This window comes from Larimichthys crocea, chromosome VIII, assembly GCF_000972845.2.
Source record: "Larimichthys crocea isolate SSNF chromosome VIII, L_crocea_2.0, whole genome shotgun sequence".
Lineage (NCBI taxonomy): Eukaryota > Metazoa > Chordata > Actinopteri > Sciaenidae > Larimichthys > Larimichthys crocea.
The window spans coordinates 23,442,566-23,459,450 of record NC_040018.1 but is presented as its reverse complement, the minus strand read 5'-3'; the positions used below and the strand labels follow the sequence as shown (position 1 = coordinate 23,459,450).

The 16,885-nt window shown below is 40.5% G+C and overlaps 1 protein-coding gene across 2 annotated transcripts in view; it reads left to right on the top strand.

Annotated features, from left to right (window-relative positions):
* The first annotated feature begins 1,853 nt into the window (after positions 1–1,853).
* Positions 1,854–16,885, top strand: part of thsd4 (thrombospondin type 1 domain containing 4) — a 41,880-nt gene continuing 26,848 nt past the window's right edge. The window contains exons 1-7 of one of the 2 annotated variants that reach the window (XM_019271509.2): positions 1,854–3,023; positions 3,703–3,757; positions 4,013–4,082; positions 5,320–5,666; positions 6,878–7,304; positions 7,967–8,069; positions 9,811–9,947. In XM_019271509.2, the coding sequence (XP_019127054.1) occupies positions 3,729–3,757; positions 4,013–4,082; positions 5,320–5,666; positions 6,878–7,304; positions 7,967–8,069; positions 9,811–9,947 (1,113 nt within the window). In that variant the 5' untranslated portion in view covers positions 1,854–3,023; positions 3,703–3,728. Of the gene's footprint in view, positions 3,024–3,156; positions 3,540–3,702; positions 3,758–4,012; positions 4,083–5,319; positions 5,667–6,877; positions 7,305–7,966; positions 8,070–9,810; positions 9,948–16,885 lie in introns of those variants that run through there. The other variant, XM_019271508.2, reaches the window with a different exon arrangement.

Here is a 16,885-nt window from a genome sequence, read left to right as displayed (position 1 = left end):
GAAGCAATTGCAATTAACAAATACACCACTAGCTGTCACTAATTCCTACACACTGCACCTTTAAGTATGATTATTTTTCTAGTTACAATATGCATATTCTACACAACTGGGACACAGGAATCATCTTGTTATATAACATTAACCATTTATAGTAACTGCCCGTGAATGTGGAGGTAGGGATTAGTATCTGTTGGCTGTTGCAGCAACTGAGCTGGTTACAAGACTCTACTTACATGACAAACTGGTTTATTTAAGTGGGAAATATGTAGCTTTAAATTCACCAATATTTAAATATATCCATATAAAAAAGTTACGAGTACGAGTTTCTACAGAAGCTTAATCACTGACTGTCTATATTTTCAGTTAATCTGAGCTTGGGTCACAGAAAGTTACTTGTGATAAATCAAAGTAGTGTTTTTTTCTGCCACAACAGCATCATTGTAGACTTCAGCTCTGCCAATGCGCACAGTGGAGATCGGCCAAGAAGGGTGCACATAATTACACAAATATTCGTAAGTGTGCTAGTAATTACTTGTTTGTTGGATCCAGTTAACTTAGTCTGCAGTATTTAGTTTTTGTTATTACCTACATTTCCCAGAATTCTTTTTGACCATCAAACATGCTTGAACTTGTTTAACCCAGCTGTAAGTTTTTATAGTCATACCTGTTGAACAGAGTAAAGTTGTCATAATAATGTTAGAGGAGGTTAGAGTAATGGCAAAAAGAGTGAGTAAAGTGACAACAGCATTACTGCACTAATATTGACTTAACAAAAGACGACGGTCATGCAATATCTTCATAATTTGTGTTCGGGTGAATAACAAGCAATAAGCCTAAGCGCTGGTTTGGAGGCTGCAGTGTTGATGTACACGACCCTCTCATAGACTTTTGTCTCGTCTGGAGACTGCCAATTCGTTCCACCTCACAGGACCAACTATTAGTTTCTGCTGGAATGAACCAGGTGCATTGTTTATTGTTAGCCATGCACTGCATTAAAAAAAAATACCACCTGAAACTGTAATTTAAATGTGGGTGGCGATTTATTACTTAAAGCAACATAAAATCTGATAACGTAAAGGAGCAGCTAATCAAATTACATTATTTCAGTCACCAGGGCAATAATCTGTCTTTATATTTGCAAGCATTGAAGCAATGCTGTGCAATAGTTCATCCTGCTAAAGTGTGATTGAATATATCTTCAGTGTAATGTGCATTTCGGTCCAGTGTCAGACAACAGCGAGTCCCAACTCCAAATCTTTCTTGGAGAGGCTTCAATGGATCGTCTAGAACAGTAGTTCATTAACAATATTTTAATTAGAAACTTGTTTGCCTGTGAAGGGTTTGGAAACATTTTAGTTAAAGGCAAATTCCTGACCAGCATCAATATCTACGCTCCAGTGAGGACAGTCAGTGGGAGCAAGAATAGGACCAACTCCCCTGCAGATACATACTTACATATTGTGCAGTAGCACATGGATGAGTGGATGCTGATGCATACTTAGATTTCTAGACCTACAAAGACACTGATAGATTTCACAGTGTTTACAGATTAGGTTTTGCTACATAAAGAAGCCATTGTCAAGCAAGACAGTGGCTGTAATGAGCTGCACACTGTATGGCACATATAGTGTTGCGTGTAAACCACTGAACCATGCACAGCTCTGTTTTGTTCTGTCAAATGAAACAAACTGGCTAAAGAGAGCAGTACACAAAGCCTTCACAGCTTGCGGATATAATAAAGTCAGATTTCTATTCATTCTCCTGCTCTATAGGCTGTATCTGTAAGTTTGTAAATCATGTCCTTATTTTAATCCTAAAAGTCTTTTAGTTTATCCAGTTTAGTTTATTTGTTTTTGCACAAGTCATGGCTAAATATGGATGCTTCCCCTTAATTAATACATGGCCATGATGGTTCCCTGTAGTTGGCTATAAACCCTTTTATGGAATGCTGCAAATTTCATCCTTTCATCTGAGGAAACAATACAGCTGTTCTGAGCTGAACACAAAAAAAAAAAAAAAAAAGTTTGATGTCTGTCCAACAGAATCTTGGTCCTGTTTTGGATCACTGACTAAAGTGTTCAGCCGCTTGTTCCATCAGCAAATAGAAGCATCAACTGAAGTGTTGATGGGATCCCACAGGGGTAAACTGGAATATATTTGTTTATGCAATTAGAAAAAACTGAGCCTCTTATAACATACCATAGAGTTTACTACAAATGTTGCTTGTTAACAGTGTTTAAGAGTGTGGTGAAAGGTAACACCATGCAAAGTTAATAATCTGTTTTTCCTGGTAATAATAAAGAGAAAATCTGTTTTCTGGAGTCTTAAACCATTACAGAGCATCCAAATAGGTAAACAAGGTGACACTGGATGCAATTAACTGATGACTCATACGAGTTGCCATGTGCAGCTTTGAGCTTTGGCTTCAATTCAGTTGTTAAACGAGATCATTTACCTGCCTGTGGCTCCAATATGGACATTTCAGTGTGAGAGAAATGAGTGGCAGAGAGACACTGAGGCATACCTCTCTCTCTCTCTCTCTCTCTCTCTCTCTTTCTTCCTCACACGAACACATCCGAGCGCGCCACTCATGGAGTTGAAATAGGAGTAGACACACACCTACATATTTACATGAGACACACACACACACACATATGAGAGAGTGGTTGTTGCGGCAGAGGGCGCAGCAGAGGTTGTTTCTGTCCGCCGTGTAGGTTTCCAGCTTTCTGTCATTCAGCCTTTAGTGCGTAAAAGCAGAACGGCCGGAATCACCATGATGACCAATGTCCGGAGTTTCTACTGCGACAGGATCTGATTCACAACTGCGGGTGCGGATTTACTGACTTAAATGGCTTAGCACAAAGTCTCTGGAGGGAAGCCCTGCGGTTCCACCTGGATTAATGTTTCGACCATGAGGATACCTGCGCTTGGAAATGAATCTGTGAACGCAGAGTAGGATACGCTGGTTAGAAAGTATAGTGAAGTAGCAAATACTTCACCATACGCGCATCAGTAACCCACAGGTTCGTGGACATTATTTCTCTGTAATAATGAAACTACTACGAATAATTACAGCAGTAAAAAAAACTGTTTAAATAAGCTTGGTAAATAAGGTGGTTTTACCACTATGGTGTTCAGGATTTTTTGACCATCCTGTTTAGTTCAATCAACTTAAGTTAGACAAGGTGCAAAGTAGGTCTGAGTTATACAGTCTGGGGTGAGGGGTGAAAGTTCTTCCCTAACTGGACCTGCTGTCTAATGGGGTTGCAGTCTTTCAGCAGGGGGGCTCCCTCATTAGGAGCCAGAGGTCAGAGAGGTCAACACACATGGTCAAGTGGGTAGAAGTTTTTTTTTTTTTTTTTCCCCTGAGTCAGTGTCTTGGAGGACTGTCAGGCAGACAGATGTAGTGGCAAATGAAAGTAGCAGGTTGTTGACCTTCATGAGATATTTATAGGCACAGCTATAAGTAAAGTTAGATAGATTACATGTTGATACTATTCACTGTTTGTTGTTCTTGGGATTTATGTCACGTTTAAAAGGTGAGTGGTCTCTGTAGATGGATAGTGATCAGACAGAGTGGGATTGGGTTTAGTCTCTGCAGAGCCTCTGCACTGTAGCCACACATACAGCATTTGTGTTAAAAAAAAAAGAAGTCAGTACCGCTGACATATGCTAATGTAAACTTCTCTCTTTTCACTTAAGTGTCCCACTTTAAGAATCCAGCAACTATGCAGGGAGTCTGTGTCTGGATTTTAAGGTAATGTCAGAGTGATTGTTTTACTTATGGATTACTTCTTCCTTTTTAAAGTTTTTGTTTTCGTTTGTATTTAAACGCAGATGAATGTGTGTCTATGTTTGATATAACTGTCTCATTTTCTTATTATTTACCAATCCCTCAATTTTGAGATATTTTATTAACGGCAAATCACCATGAATATTCTTGGTTATAAACTAATAATGCACAGTTAATCTACCAGTATCACCAGTAATCACTTCTGTCTGTTCTCTGTAGAGTTTCTGCCCTCCTGCTGCTGCTTTGGTCGGACCCCCTGGACTGCCAACACACAACAGACCACAGGAAGGTGAGCAGCAGTTGCGTAGCAGGTGGTGCAACTGGAGAAAAATAAATGTGTGATTTGTTTCACACAATGTTAGACCTCCCATAAACATTTCCCTGGAATTTTTCTTTTTGTTGTTTTATCTATTAGTATAATCACTTGGTTGGCACAAGCTAGTGGAACGCTCCTCTAGTGGAAGGTGGCATGCATGATCTTGTTAGCGTGGCCAAATGCCACCCTAGCATGTAAACTTTTCATTCCTGCTTCCTCTGTCCTAGTATGTGTAAACAGTGAGAGTGTTCCCAGGAGGAACATGACCTGGGTGCTAATCTGTTAACTTGTAATGAGAGCATGAGTGAAACGTTCTGTTGATTGCAGTGAAACAGAGGGGCCTTATGTCAACTGTCAGCAAAGCACTTCTTGACCTCTGGAGACACAGGGACCACGTGGAGGAAACTAATAGATGCGCCTCGTGGGTGAAGATGACTGACAAATCAGCTATCCAGTCAGTTTCGAGGGGGTCAGCGCAAGTTGGCTCTGTGTGTTCCCACCAAGTGTCGAGCTGTTTGACCTATGTCTGAACTGGGAAATGACAGTGGCATTGAGTTACAGAGACTGAAACTGGTGGGGGGATTCTGAGGTCTCTCTGAATAGCTGCACAGGCTGATTGACAGGAGACGATTTTCCTGCCAACTCTCCCTACTGCTTCTGTATTCTCTTTCCATCCGCTAAAAGTCAAAGACAGCTGAGCTTTTACTACGGCCATGTGTTTGCCTAGAGAGGTTACTGTGAATAGAGACAAAGTGCTCCTTAAAGAGCAGGATTTCCACGCGGCTCCACGGATAAAGCCGGCTTGGCACTGGGTTTCTTCTGGCAGGTTCCTCAAACAGAGAGTGCAGTGATCACTGCTAATACATCCCTGGCAAAGTTGCACAGAGGGATAGAGTCAACAGTGAGAAATACAGGTAGCCAATAGGGGATAGGCCACTAACAGACACCCACTAATCGGCCAAATCAGGGCTTTATAACCATGAACAGAGGTCTGTTTCATGGACAGTGGTGGGAGGCAGAGGGGCAGGATAGTCATGTTGATGAGATGAGGTCACTGACTTGAGCCTTTATACAAGGCCATGATCTCGGGAGATTAAAGTCTCGTTGATGGAGGCTTTCCATCAATCCTTGGCATTCATTTTGTGTTTGGCTATCCTGTGTCTTTGCACTCCGTGGTGCCGCTAATCACAGTTGTTTCATTTCCATACAGGTTACTCAGCGGGCAGAGTCGCAACAGGAGTTCAGAGCAGAGCCACAACAGGAGTTCAGTGTAGAGCATGGAGAAATTCAGGGCTCCTGGGGCACCTGGGGGGCCTGGTCAACCTGCTCCCGGACCTGTGGAAATGGGGTACAAGAGCAGAGCAGGCCCTGCCTGCCTATTTACACTCCATCCCAATACCCCTCCAGAAGAGTTGGAGTTCACCCCCAGCAACCAGGCCATGTCATATCAGCCCTGCAGCCAACAGTTCCTCTGCACCGCGACACGGTGAGGTCGTCCAACAGCAGCAGTCGTGGAGTGCTGAGGGAGGAGAAGCAGACCCGGCCTGGCGGACACAGGTACTGGACCAGCTAGTGCGGGATGATGGGATTGATTTTGAACTACAAAAGAAAGTGAGGTGTTGAAATCACTGTACTTACGAATGGAATTTTCCAAGGCTTTGATTTTTTAGTATTTAGAGGAATTATTGAGGCACAGATGAAGTAACGTAACAAAGGCAGATGCTTCCATAAAGGGCGCAAGTGGTCAATACATGGTTTAATGAGTAACAATCACCATCGATTTTCCATCACCAGATCCAAAAACCTGTTAAACACACATGGAATATTTTAGAGGTTTTAGAGAGTGCTCTCCACCACCACCATCAACATTAATTGAAGGAAAATCTTTAGGAAGAATGGTGTTCATCAATCCCTAGACACACTGAGATTATGCTGTTTTTTCCTTTAACTTTGTCATTTCTGTGTAACTTCCAACACAAGGTACAAATAAGGTCAAATAGTTAAAGATTATTATCTATTATATTTTTATTACACACTGATCCATATCTATCTATTTGTTTAACCTAAATGCTAAATTTCAGAAATTTAAATAAATACTGAAAAAAAAAAACGGTCTACATCTATTTGAATTAATTTGACTATCATGATGTCGAGTGAATAACTGTACTTTTAAGTGTTTTAGCGCCAGGCTTTGTCGAGTTCTGCAAGTCCTTAAAGAGTCTGTACGGCTGTGCTGCATGCTGAGCAGCCTGGTCTAAAAGTGACTCTTTGGAGCCATCACTGTGGGCCATCTGATTGCCCTTTACTGGAAGGCTAGTCTTTTATGGATGGAGTCAAAGACTCGGCTTGTGCTTGGCAGCTTTGTGACCTCCTTCCTGTTGTGCTTGCCTTTAAACAAATAGCACTGACAGTTGAGTTATGGGGGGCTGTTTGAGTTGGAGTCTAAGGAGCTAAATAACGACAAAAGGTCCTAGATTTCTGCTACTGGGATCTGGACGATTCTCAAAGGTCGTAGAACAGATGAATTGCCACGATAGGTTCCCCCAAAAAAGATGCAGTTTAGCTTAAACACCCTTAATTAAAGAAGACATTGATCCAAATGCAGTAGATGAAGTCTGTTGTACTGTCTCTGATTTTAGATTTTGATTTTAAGAGGGTTAGTAGATGATATTTTCAGATGATAAGAAACTGAATTCAGTTCTGCTTGTGTGCTATGTGCTATCTGTAAAGCAAAAAGTCACTGGTTTAGTTGTTTTTTCTTTTTTCAGGAGGGTCACTCACATCGTCCCAGGGAGGTATGGGTATGGGAGAGCGCCTTACGTTGCACCATTGCAGATGGATACAGGACAGGGCTCTGGGATGGCTCACCCCCGCAGACAGAGACGCTCTGCTGCTGCTGATGCCCACCACCCCACCGTTAGAGGCCACGGTGGCCACAGGTCAAACAACCTTGACCCCCCAAACAACCACCATCGCTACAGCAGACCCTACATGCAGTCCAGGGCACAGCAGCCTCAAAATAACCAAGTCTGGGCACCCCTTTACCAGCCTGGTTCAGCCAACCAGGTCCAGCAGGGAGTGCAAACAGGCAGTCAGACGTATGGACCCCAGCAGCATCAAGAGCGACCCTACAACCCCCTGCCTACTTCTTCTTGCACAGGCGAGCATGCTCGCTACAGGATCTGCAACATTAATGTATGCATACTGCACTTTGTTCTTAATATTGACCAGACCAGCATTTAATGGATAGATAACATTACTGATTTTGCTTAAGACTATATAAAGATTTTGTAGTATTTAGTTTCATTTCATTACTAAATGTTAGACCAAAAGATAAAAACATAATACTGTTCTGTTAACATTCTTTTTTCTGCCATAGCTCAACTTGCACACCCAGACCACATCTCACAGGCTCAGCTTTTGCAACAAGATTTGAATCTGAACACAACTCAAGAGTCAATTTCAGTCAGACCATTGTATAATCAGACTAGTCAGTGCATATCTGTTACTGCCCACCTTTTCAAGTTTATGGAATCCAGCTTGTGCATTAAGATAAATTCAAACAGTGTTTGGTTCTGTGTATTGTCTCTGGTTTGTGATGACACAGATATTCAAGCAAAGTACGGCAGACCAGGGGCTTGTTTACACAAAAGAGATATGGAGCGATGTCAGGGAGGTTGAGTTTCACTGGCGAGGCCTTATAAACTTGGAAAAGCTTGAGCTACCGGCATAGGGTTAAAACAGTTAAAACAGAGAGGGTTGACTGCAGCAGAATGACAATGACAAATGTGCAGTTAAAGGATTTACCTCTGTTTCTTTCATGGGAAAAAATGTGTGTCTATGTGCTCCATCTTCAGGCCTGTCCTCCACCCAGCAAACACATCAGGGCTGTTCAGTGTTCTTCATACAACAACCAACCTTTCATGGGCAGACTTTACGAGTGGGAACCTTTCAATGAGGGTAGGGTTTTTCGTATGTATGTGTATGTATGTATGTATGTATGTATGTATACACAATATGCATATCTGTCTGTCAATTAAAGATATAGTATGTAACATTTCTGCATCAAAATACAACTAAAAAAAAACCAACTAGATAAAAATCAAAACAACTAGACCAATGTTCTATATTTTCTTATTACACATTATCCCAAATGTTTCTAACAATGTTAAAACCCAGAGAAATCCCTGTTATTATTTCAGGTAACCGTGTGTTTCATTTGGTAACCTGTCAACGGCCTCTAGTTGCCTCATGATTTCTTCCTGAGTCATGTCAGATAGATTTCCATCAGCGACGGTGGCTGTTTAACAATGAAGACAGCTCCCATGAGCACATTTAACTGCACAACAACATCAAACTACATTTAAATAATTGTTTAAAATAGTAACATGCTAATGCTTACCTAACCCTAACCCTTTACCAGGTTTTCGGATTGACCGACCAAGCAACAGACCAACACTGCCATTACCCTCAATCCTGAGATTAAAAGGAAGTTAAAGGAAGAGAAAGCAAACAGTTCAAACAAACCTTACAGGCTATTTATGAAAATGTTCAGGAAAAAATGTGATAGTCAGGCTCTAACCTAAAAGCACTCTACACTGTCTTAACACAGTAAAACACAAACCTTACATCATTAATCACATTTCTGCTGTCAGTTAGTCTTCAGCTCCCTGACCTATGACCTTTATGAACTAAGGTGTGTTGTGATGTAAGGACTGCAGTATGTCACCTGTCTGTAGACTCACTGATAAATGTTCATTCCTAAAAACTCTCTGACCTCACTCACCTGAAGTATCCAGGCAACAGACCAAAACACCTCCTGAAATGTAATTTTTCTGAGAACAGTAATGGAAATAACAGTCTCCAAATTAATATCCTGTCAAGCAGATGTGTACATCGAGGTCTTGTCTTTGTGCTGCAGCCTTTACTGAAGGCTAATGCAGATGTAAAGATTAAATGACCTCAGGTAAATGTATGAGGTTGAGTCTGGATTATTTGACACCCATCTTGAACAGTGCTTAAACATACTCCTGTACATCTGGTAAAGAAATATCTTACATTTGACCTTATTGTATATCTAATTGATAAAGCACCTGAGCGAGAAATGTACAGAGCAGGGATCAGGATCCTTTCTGGCTGCTTGCTACAGGTTTTGTGTCATCAAATGAAAGAGAATTAAACAAAGTTTAGCATTTTGAGGACACATCTTATTGTTTGTTTTATCCAACTATGAATTTGTACTTGGAACCTAAACACACATTGTTTCTAAACTATAGTTATTTTGCACTTCACTACAGTTTTAAAGTGGAGGTCAAAGTATAAAACAAATTTCTCTCATCAAATTAAAGAATATAGCCCCAGGGCTGGATAGCAGACCTGTCTGTTGTTTGTATCTGTAATACTCTGTACTAAGTGATTTTTCTCTGTCCTCTAGTCTTTTGGGAAATCAAGTATTTCATGGCTTGTGCTTAAATATTCTTATGCTACAAAACAGGTCTTAATGTACATTTATGGTTCCAGCCAACATATGTTAATATGTGACGTTGTATCTACTGAGCTATTCACACACTAATGTAAAGATGCACATTAATTTCTACTATGTGCTGTCCATCATATATATTTAATGCACTGTCATAGCTGTTCTATTTTGTTCAATTACTATGCATTGTGATAGTAATGTGCTATTGAAATCTCTTTGCAGCTCCTGCAGAGCAGCACTGCGAACTCAACTGCCGTGCCAAAGGGTTCAGGTTCTACGTGCGGCAATCGGACAGGGTGATCGATGGGACGCCGTGTGGGCAGAATGAGACTTTTCTCTGCGTGGCAGGAATGTGTACGGTAAGCATTTTGTTTAATTCAAAAAGAAAATCATCCAGGAGAAAGGTGTGTTTTTTCTCCATGATATATAGATGTGATTTACAGTGAGAACTTTATCAGCTGAGTCATGCTTTTCAACGCTTCACTACACAGCCTTGTCATTGAGGCCATCAGCTGCCAAGGCTTTTTCAGATGACAAGCTTTATTCATTTGTGGAATATTCACAGGCCATCTTTTTTGCCTTCTTTATTCTACAACTATCCCACTTCAGTACATAAGAGGACATGAATGATGTACAAAAATCTTGGAAGATCAGTACTGTACTTGCCTACCAAGTTTATATTGGAGACTAATATGTGGTAATCAGTAGTTTTTTCACCCAATTTTTCATTGCTCATTGTGAACGAGCAGGTGATATTTTGGCCACAAACACTTTTTTTGTGCAGTTTGGAACATGGTTTATTGTTGAGTAAGCCCTTTTTGTATTTGAATCAGTAGTATGACCGAACTAGCTCTCAGGTAGTGATGGCTGTGACCTGCAGAGGGCAGCACAGCCTCAGACTGAGCGCTCTTCATATACAGTATGATGTGGAGGAGTGAAGTGGAGGTCAGGAAGAAGTTTTTACCCCCTCGGGACAAAGCAGGAGATCTGGGATCTCAATGTAGGACATATTTGCACTTCTGACCCTGTATTTAATACACACCATGAAAACACACCTGTGTGCTCAGAGCTGGAGAGACAGAAGTTGCTGTGTGGGCCTGCTTATGGCTGGCTATGTATTCAGTGTGCTGGATTCACTTTAACATTCTTTTGATCAGGGTTTAAGGGCTCATTTCCAGTTGGCCATGCTGATCTCGCTCCCCTTGTATTTCCCATGCGTTGTAATCCAGTGAGGACCTTTGCAACATTAAGATTTAATCAAGATAGAAAAGCCCTCTGATCTCTCATTTTGGCCTTGATCACATTTTGATTTTCAACACACATGACACGGTGTCTAAACTGAGCAATTACACAAAATTATTGATCTGCAGGTGGTAATCATTTATTTTCCTGCCTTAGACTTTCCTGGCTAAGTATTTGAGGATTCAAACTCATCAGCAGGTTTTCAGGGAGGAGAAGTTTTCATCACTCTCCACACTGAGATTTTCTCAGCTGGTCTAGCCATTTGAGCAGGAGACCGCCACCCACACCCCCCAGCTACAAACCAAGAGATAACGTAAAAACATCTGGATAATTGAATTTAAATCAGAACCGCTCTCGTCATAGAAATTAAACATTATTGTGGGAATTGATACTTTTGTAGTTAGGTTCTACTCTTCCCTCGAGGGGTAAGTGCTCCAACCACATATTACCATAACATATGGAATATACACTGTAAATCATGCTCAAAGCAAGAGATGTCATTACAAGAATATTGATAAAAAAAGACCATAACAGGGGGAGGTTGGCCGAGTAGGGGGAGTAAGCAGCACAGCCATTCATCAGCAGAAGCAACAGCAGCATGGAGCAGGAAGGAACCACAGGGAAGAATGAGGAGTTGGCAGCTTAAACAGATTGTTTGAAGTGTCAGTCATCGCTGGTGCCTGTTTGGGTCAGCTGACAGTCAGCTGGTTTAGTGCACTCTGCTTGACCCAACATGATAGCTCATAACGTGTCAAAAGACTATAAGCAATGGATCAAAATTTAACAAAACATTTAAATGTAATAAATACAAATGTCAAACTCAATTAAAAATAAATACCAGTCATATGATATTTTTACATAACAGCAGCATAAGAAATTTACCGTTTTCTCTAGCACACCAGCCAAGTTAAAATACCAATTTACCAAATTCCTTGGTCCAGATATCTGCAAAAATAAAAAGACATTTCCATGAGCCAGCTGTACTTTGAGCCTGGTGGAGATTACAGACTACAGTCTATACTTCAGGCTTGTTAAATTAGTAATGACATAATAGTCTAGGACAGAGGGTGTCACTCCCTGTACAGATTGTAAAGCCCTCCGAGGCAAATGTGCTTTGTGACTTTGGGCTATACAAATAAAATTTGATTTGATTTGATTTGAATAGTGACAACTCTAGTAGTAATATTTAATAACTTATAGTAATCCAAACCATCTAACGTACAATTGCCAGTCAGGCACATGTAAATGATCTTAGAGTATTTCATTTATATATTGTTTGATCACATTTTAGAGACATTGTTTTACACTCTGACATGTTATTACCTCCTTCAGCTGTTAGCTGTAGTTTCTGTGGCTGCTGCACGAGACAATATGGAATACGTGCACTGTTTTGATGTGACCCTGGCGGCCAAGCTCTGCCCAGGTCTACTATATGTTACACTGTTTGATGGTCTAGTATTGGAGACATCAGGAATAATTCTCTTGGAAAGTCAAGCTGTATGGGTTTATTTTACGAGTGGGTCACTTTACAAGGATATACCAGAATGTGAACATGTTTCACACATTCATAAGACTGTGGTCTCGGGTCGTTTCAAAATTGCAGGCCCTGCTGTGGTGGACACCGGACTTTTTAATTCTTTTCTGACCTGACGACCAAGATGGATATTATATTTTGCTTCATATGGAAAAGCTGTCATAGAAAATTCATCTGTTTATGTGGTTGTTATAGCAATACGCCACTGTACAGATCTGATTTTAAGAGTCCAGTTTCACTGGACTGTCACGTTTTTTCCAAAAGTTGTATGTTGTCTTTTAACTATTTTAAGGCTAGATTTTTAAAACATGAAGGCAATAAACTTAACACTATTATAGTCCTAACTGACTAAACTAAAACACACTGCATCTGTAGAAAGCATCTTAGACACAGCTACTATACAAACACTGCACTGTGCAAGACACTGAGAAGTGATACACTTTGACCTACTGCACCAAGTACTCTAGATTCAGATGAGAGCCGAACCATACATCATTTATCTCTAATCATTCAAACGTAAAGGGATCCAGTAGGTCAGAGCCTGTCCTTGCATAGCACGGAGATACTGAAGGACATATTTCTGGAAAACATTGTTAGTTGTACAACTGTGTCTGAAACAAATTGAACATGTGACATACTTACAGCACATATAATGACTTTTTTAAGGGTGGTTGATGGACTCAGCCAAAAACAATACTACACTTAATATAACCACAATCTGTTATACCTAATAGGATGTTTTATTTCAATGGTGTTTTCACTTTATTAATAACTTTTGGAAAATGACAGAGGTGAATTAATTATAGAGAACATAAACGACGTCATGAGCTGAGGTTGAATCTACATTACAGATAAACGTTATTGTATTTAGCAGATGTGTCTGGAGGTTATTTAAGTTTTGGCTTTTGTATCAGTCCCAAAGTGGTTCTCTGCTGCAGATTGTGGCGATGAACTGATTTTTAGATACTTAATCATGATAATGAAGTATTAATTCAAAACATTTGGAGTGTGTTTTAAAGGGAAATGTGGTTTAATTATGTTATTTCACTGTCATTTTAATTTTATATACAGACACAGCCATCAATTGTGTGCTGGTTGTGGTGATGCACTGCGGCTGAAACACTGTTTCGTACCACACAGCCCACCATTTGTGTGGTCCTTGGTACTTCTCCCTGACACCGTTCATGCTGCCTGAATAACACCTCAGCTTTATCCATTTGACCTATGACCCCTGGTGCAGGTCTTTACCTCATATTACTGAATGTGATACAGGAGACAACCTCAATTTGGCTTTAGAGAGACTCATGTCTATCAGGTTTTACAACCACAACCAACAAGGCAAATCAAGGTCTTTCAACCTTAGTACCCAATATCTTAGGACTTCAGTGCTTTAGCTTTTGTTTGATGGAGCATTGGTGTGATTTCATCCTCTTGTCACTTCCAGGGATTGTTGCCCAACTTTAATTGTCTGCTGTATTGACATGTCAGTGTTTGTCCTGGATTGTCTGAGGTAAGATGGAGCGAGTTGTTGTGGTTGCTAGCAGTTCAACTAGCCCACGAAAAAAGTTTCAGTACTCTTGTCCATCCAAAGGTCTGGAAAGTTTAGTCAAAGAACAGTGCAGATTTCAAGGTGGCTCTGTTGTTTTTTATTTCATGTTGGTGTACAGTGTACCCACTCAACTTCAAATAGCCTGTCAATGTTTTTTGTTCCATTTTAGTGCCTGTGTATATACAGTCCACATCCTGAATATAAGTGTAGGCAAGCCAAACAGCTCACTGTTCAGGCTCTTTGTGTGTATTTCTGGGGTTTTGCTTTCTTTCATGATTTGTCCTGTCTCTGATGGCTCCAAGGAGCTGCTTCAAAACTGCTGAGTAGTACTGCACACTTGAGTGGGACTGATGACATAAACCATAAATGGGTTTGGACAGGCAGTGCTTTGCCTTTTTGTCCACATAAAATAAAAAAGAAACCATATGAGTAATTTTTGTTTCTGCGAGATTTTTCATAGGTGTTGAAATGAGATTCATTACAGAAGCTTCAAGGCCTTCAGCTCATTTATTCTAGAAGATGTTAGGTCTTTGCTCTCTGTCTGTGGGCTCTGTACATTACTTTAATATCATTAAGATACTAACGAGACTAATAGTGGATTCAGCCTACATGATATCAGATAGACTGACCCAACAGACTTAAGACACCAGGGAGCAAAAATGTTCATCTGGCACGTCAGTTGATTGTTTTCTCCTGTGTAGTGTCTCATAATGGATGACAACTGATGTCCTGCCAAGAAGACTAGAGTTTGTCTAAATTTTTCGGCTCTCATCCCTCCTTCTTCTCATTCTTTTGATTTTCTTCTCTCTTCTGGTATGAAAAACTCAATAAAGTCTTCTGTAGGCACTCCCTCGTGCATAACTGTAAAAAGTGAAAGAAGACTGATTTTGCTGGTGCCGTCAGATAGCACCTGAGATAGCAGAGCTGTGAAACAGAACAAGGATGTTTTTTCCTTTTAAGGCATTTTTAAGCACATTCTTGTAAAAACAGCAAACGATAATTGGTTAGGGATGAACATGTAAAATGTATGACTCTATAATCACCTAATCTGACTATATTAATTAAATATTGTGTGACGTGAACCCTTCATAAGAGTTTACAACCGTGTTGCTGCTGTCCAAGCAGTGCTTAAAGTTAGGCTAGATGCTTAGCTGAGCATGTTAGTATGGTAACATCTGCTAATTAGCACCACACACAAAGTACAGCTGTAACAGATTTCAGGACAATCCACCCACCTGGTGTTGAGACCCTTTACTTTCATTATTAGAACATCCTAGTCCTTTTTAATATATAATCCTATAACCTATAACTTTTTCTTGTAACACTTACATAGCATAAAACTGATCATAAAAAAGTAGCTAATCTGCCTCAGAAATAAATGTATACCATTCTGGTTTAAACAGCCACAGTACCATGGCTTAACAATAACATGACGTCTTTGGACTGTAAATTTTTGTCATATATGATGTCATTTGCAATGAATTTATTTTAACTAGATTATATCATGTTGGATATGAAATAAAAACGGAAAGAACTACCGTACATAATTTTAGTAAAATTTATAGGACTATGAATGGTTTTTGAGAGGTATCTGGACTATATTTGATTTCCTGATGTCCTTTGATCGGTTTCTTTAAAATTACTATTTGTCTTTTAAAAGTGGAAATGGTGAACATTTCTCATGAATCACTTGTGCACACCGACACGTTGGAAAAGCCAGCTCAGAGGCACCGAAACCCCCTTGAATGTGGTTAGTCATTTCAGATGAACAGTGAAAGAAAGATCCCTTTATGGTGGGAATTCCATTCAGCTGCGACTTCGCTCTCTTTATACCAAGGAAGGGCATTTGAGAAGGGTGTGTGTATTTTTAAAGGGCGATCACTGACCACACACTTCTCTCCTGGCGGTGGTGGGCCCAGCTGAGGGTAAAAATCTATCTAGCATGCACTATTCTAAACCCAGTAGTGTGTTTGCACTACCTCCTACTGCTCTACACAGTTAGGTGGGAGATGATGATGAAATAACGGGAAAAGCATGTATGAAAGGCTGAGGTTCGGGTTGATACATGTGGATGATAATTGTGCCATTTTTTTTTTAATTCAAACTGCATTATCATTAATGCTTACTGATAATAAGTGCACCATTGAACTGACAGATTCCAGCATTGATTTTGACATATGCTTCTTAATAAAGACCCAGTGCAGTGTTGAGGTCTCAGCCAGAGTCTTCCTCTCTGACTGGCATGTTTCCCAGCACCCGGGCGCGGCTCAGATCCAAACTCATCAGACAACATCCTAGGCCACTCCTCACTTCTCTCCTCTGACAGCTGCATCTGTTTTATGCATTCCCCCACTGTGGTGGACAGGCAGACTTGTTAAAAGGGGGATGAGTGCTCTGATATATAGCCTGCCTGGCGAAGCCTGGTGGAGATACCTCAAACCCATCTCTGTCACGACAAGCCCCAGCTGCACGCTCACAGGGTGTTCCCCACCATTACCCACTGCAGATGGTTATGGATTTATGTCAGCAGAGCCTGTCTTCAGTTATTGGACATATACAGTATAGTTATGGGTATTGGCTGAAGAAAGATGCTGTCTTTACAATTAGTACTTGTGACATCAGTTTAGGCATTTTAACTTCAAGTATACTGCATTAACTTCCAGGAGCGGCAGAGTAGTTTGATCAGTCAGTCCACCACTTTGAGACTGAAATATCTATTTGGTACAGACAATCATGTTCCCCTAAGCATTAATTTAAATTACTTTGGTGGTCTGCTGACTTTATGTCTACCAACATTAGAGTCAGAATTTAAATTTATCTAATGCTCCTTTTTCATAGCAGACATTTTCAGTCGTCAGACTATGGCCACACATAAGCGAATGCAGATGAGTGACCATCATCTGCCGAGGTGAAATGTGGGCAGTGCAGGATGTGGTTTGCTGGTTTGTAGTCCCTTTTAGGAGTCAACCAAA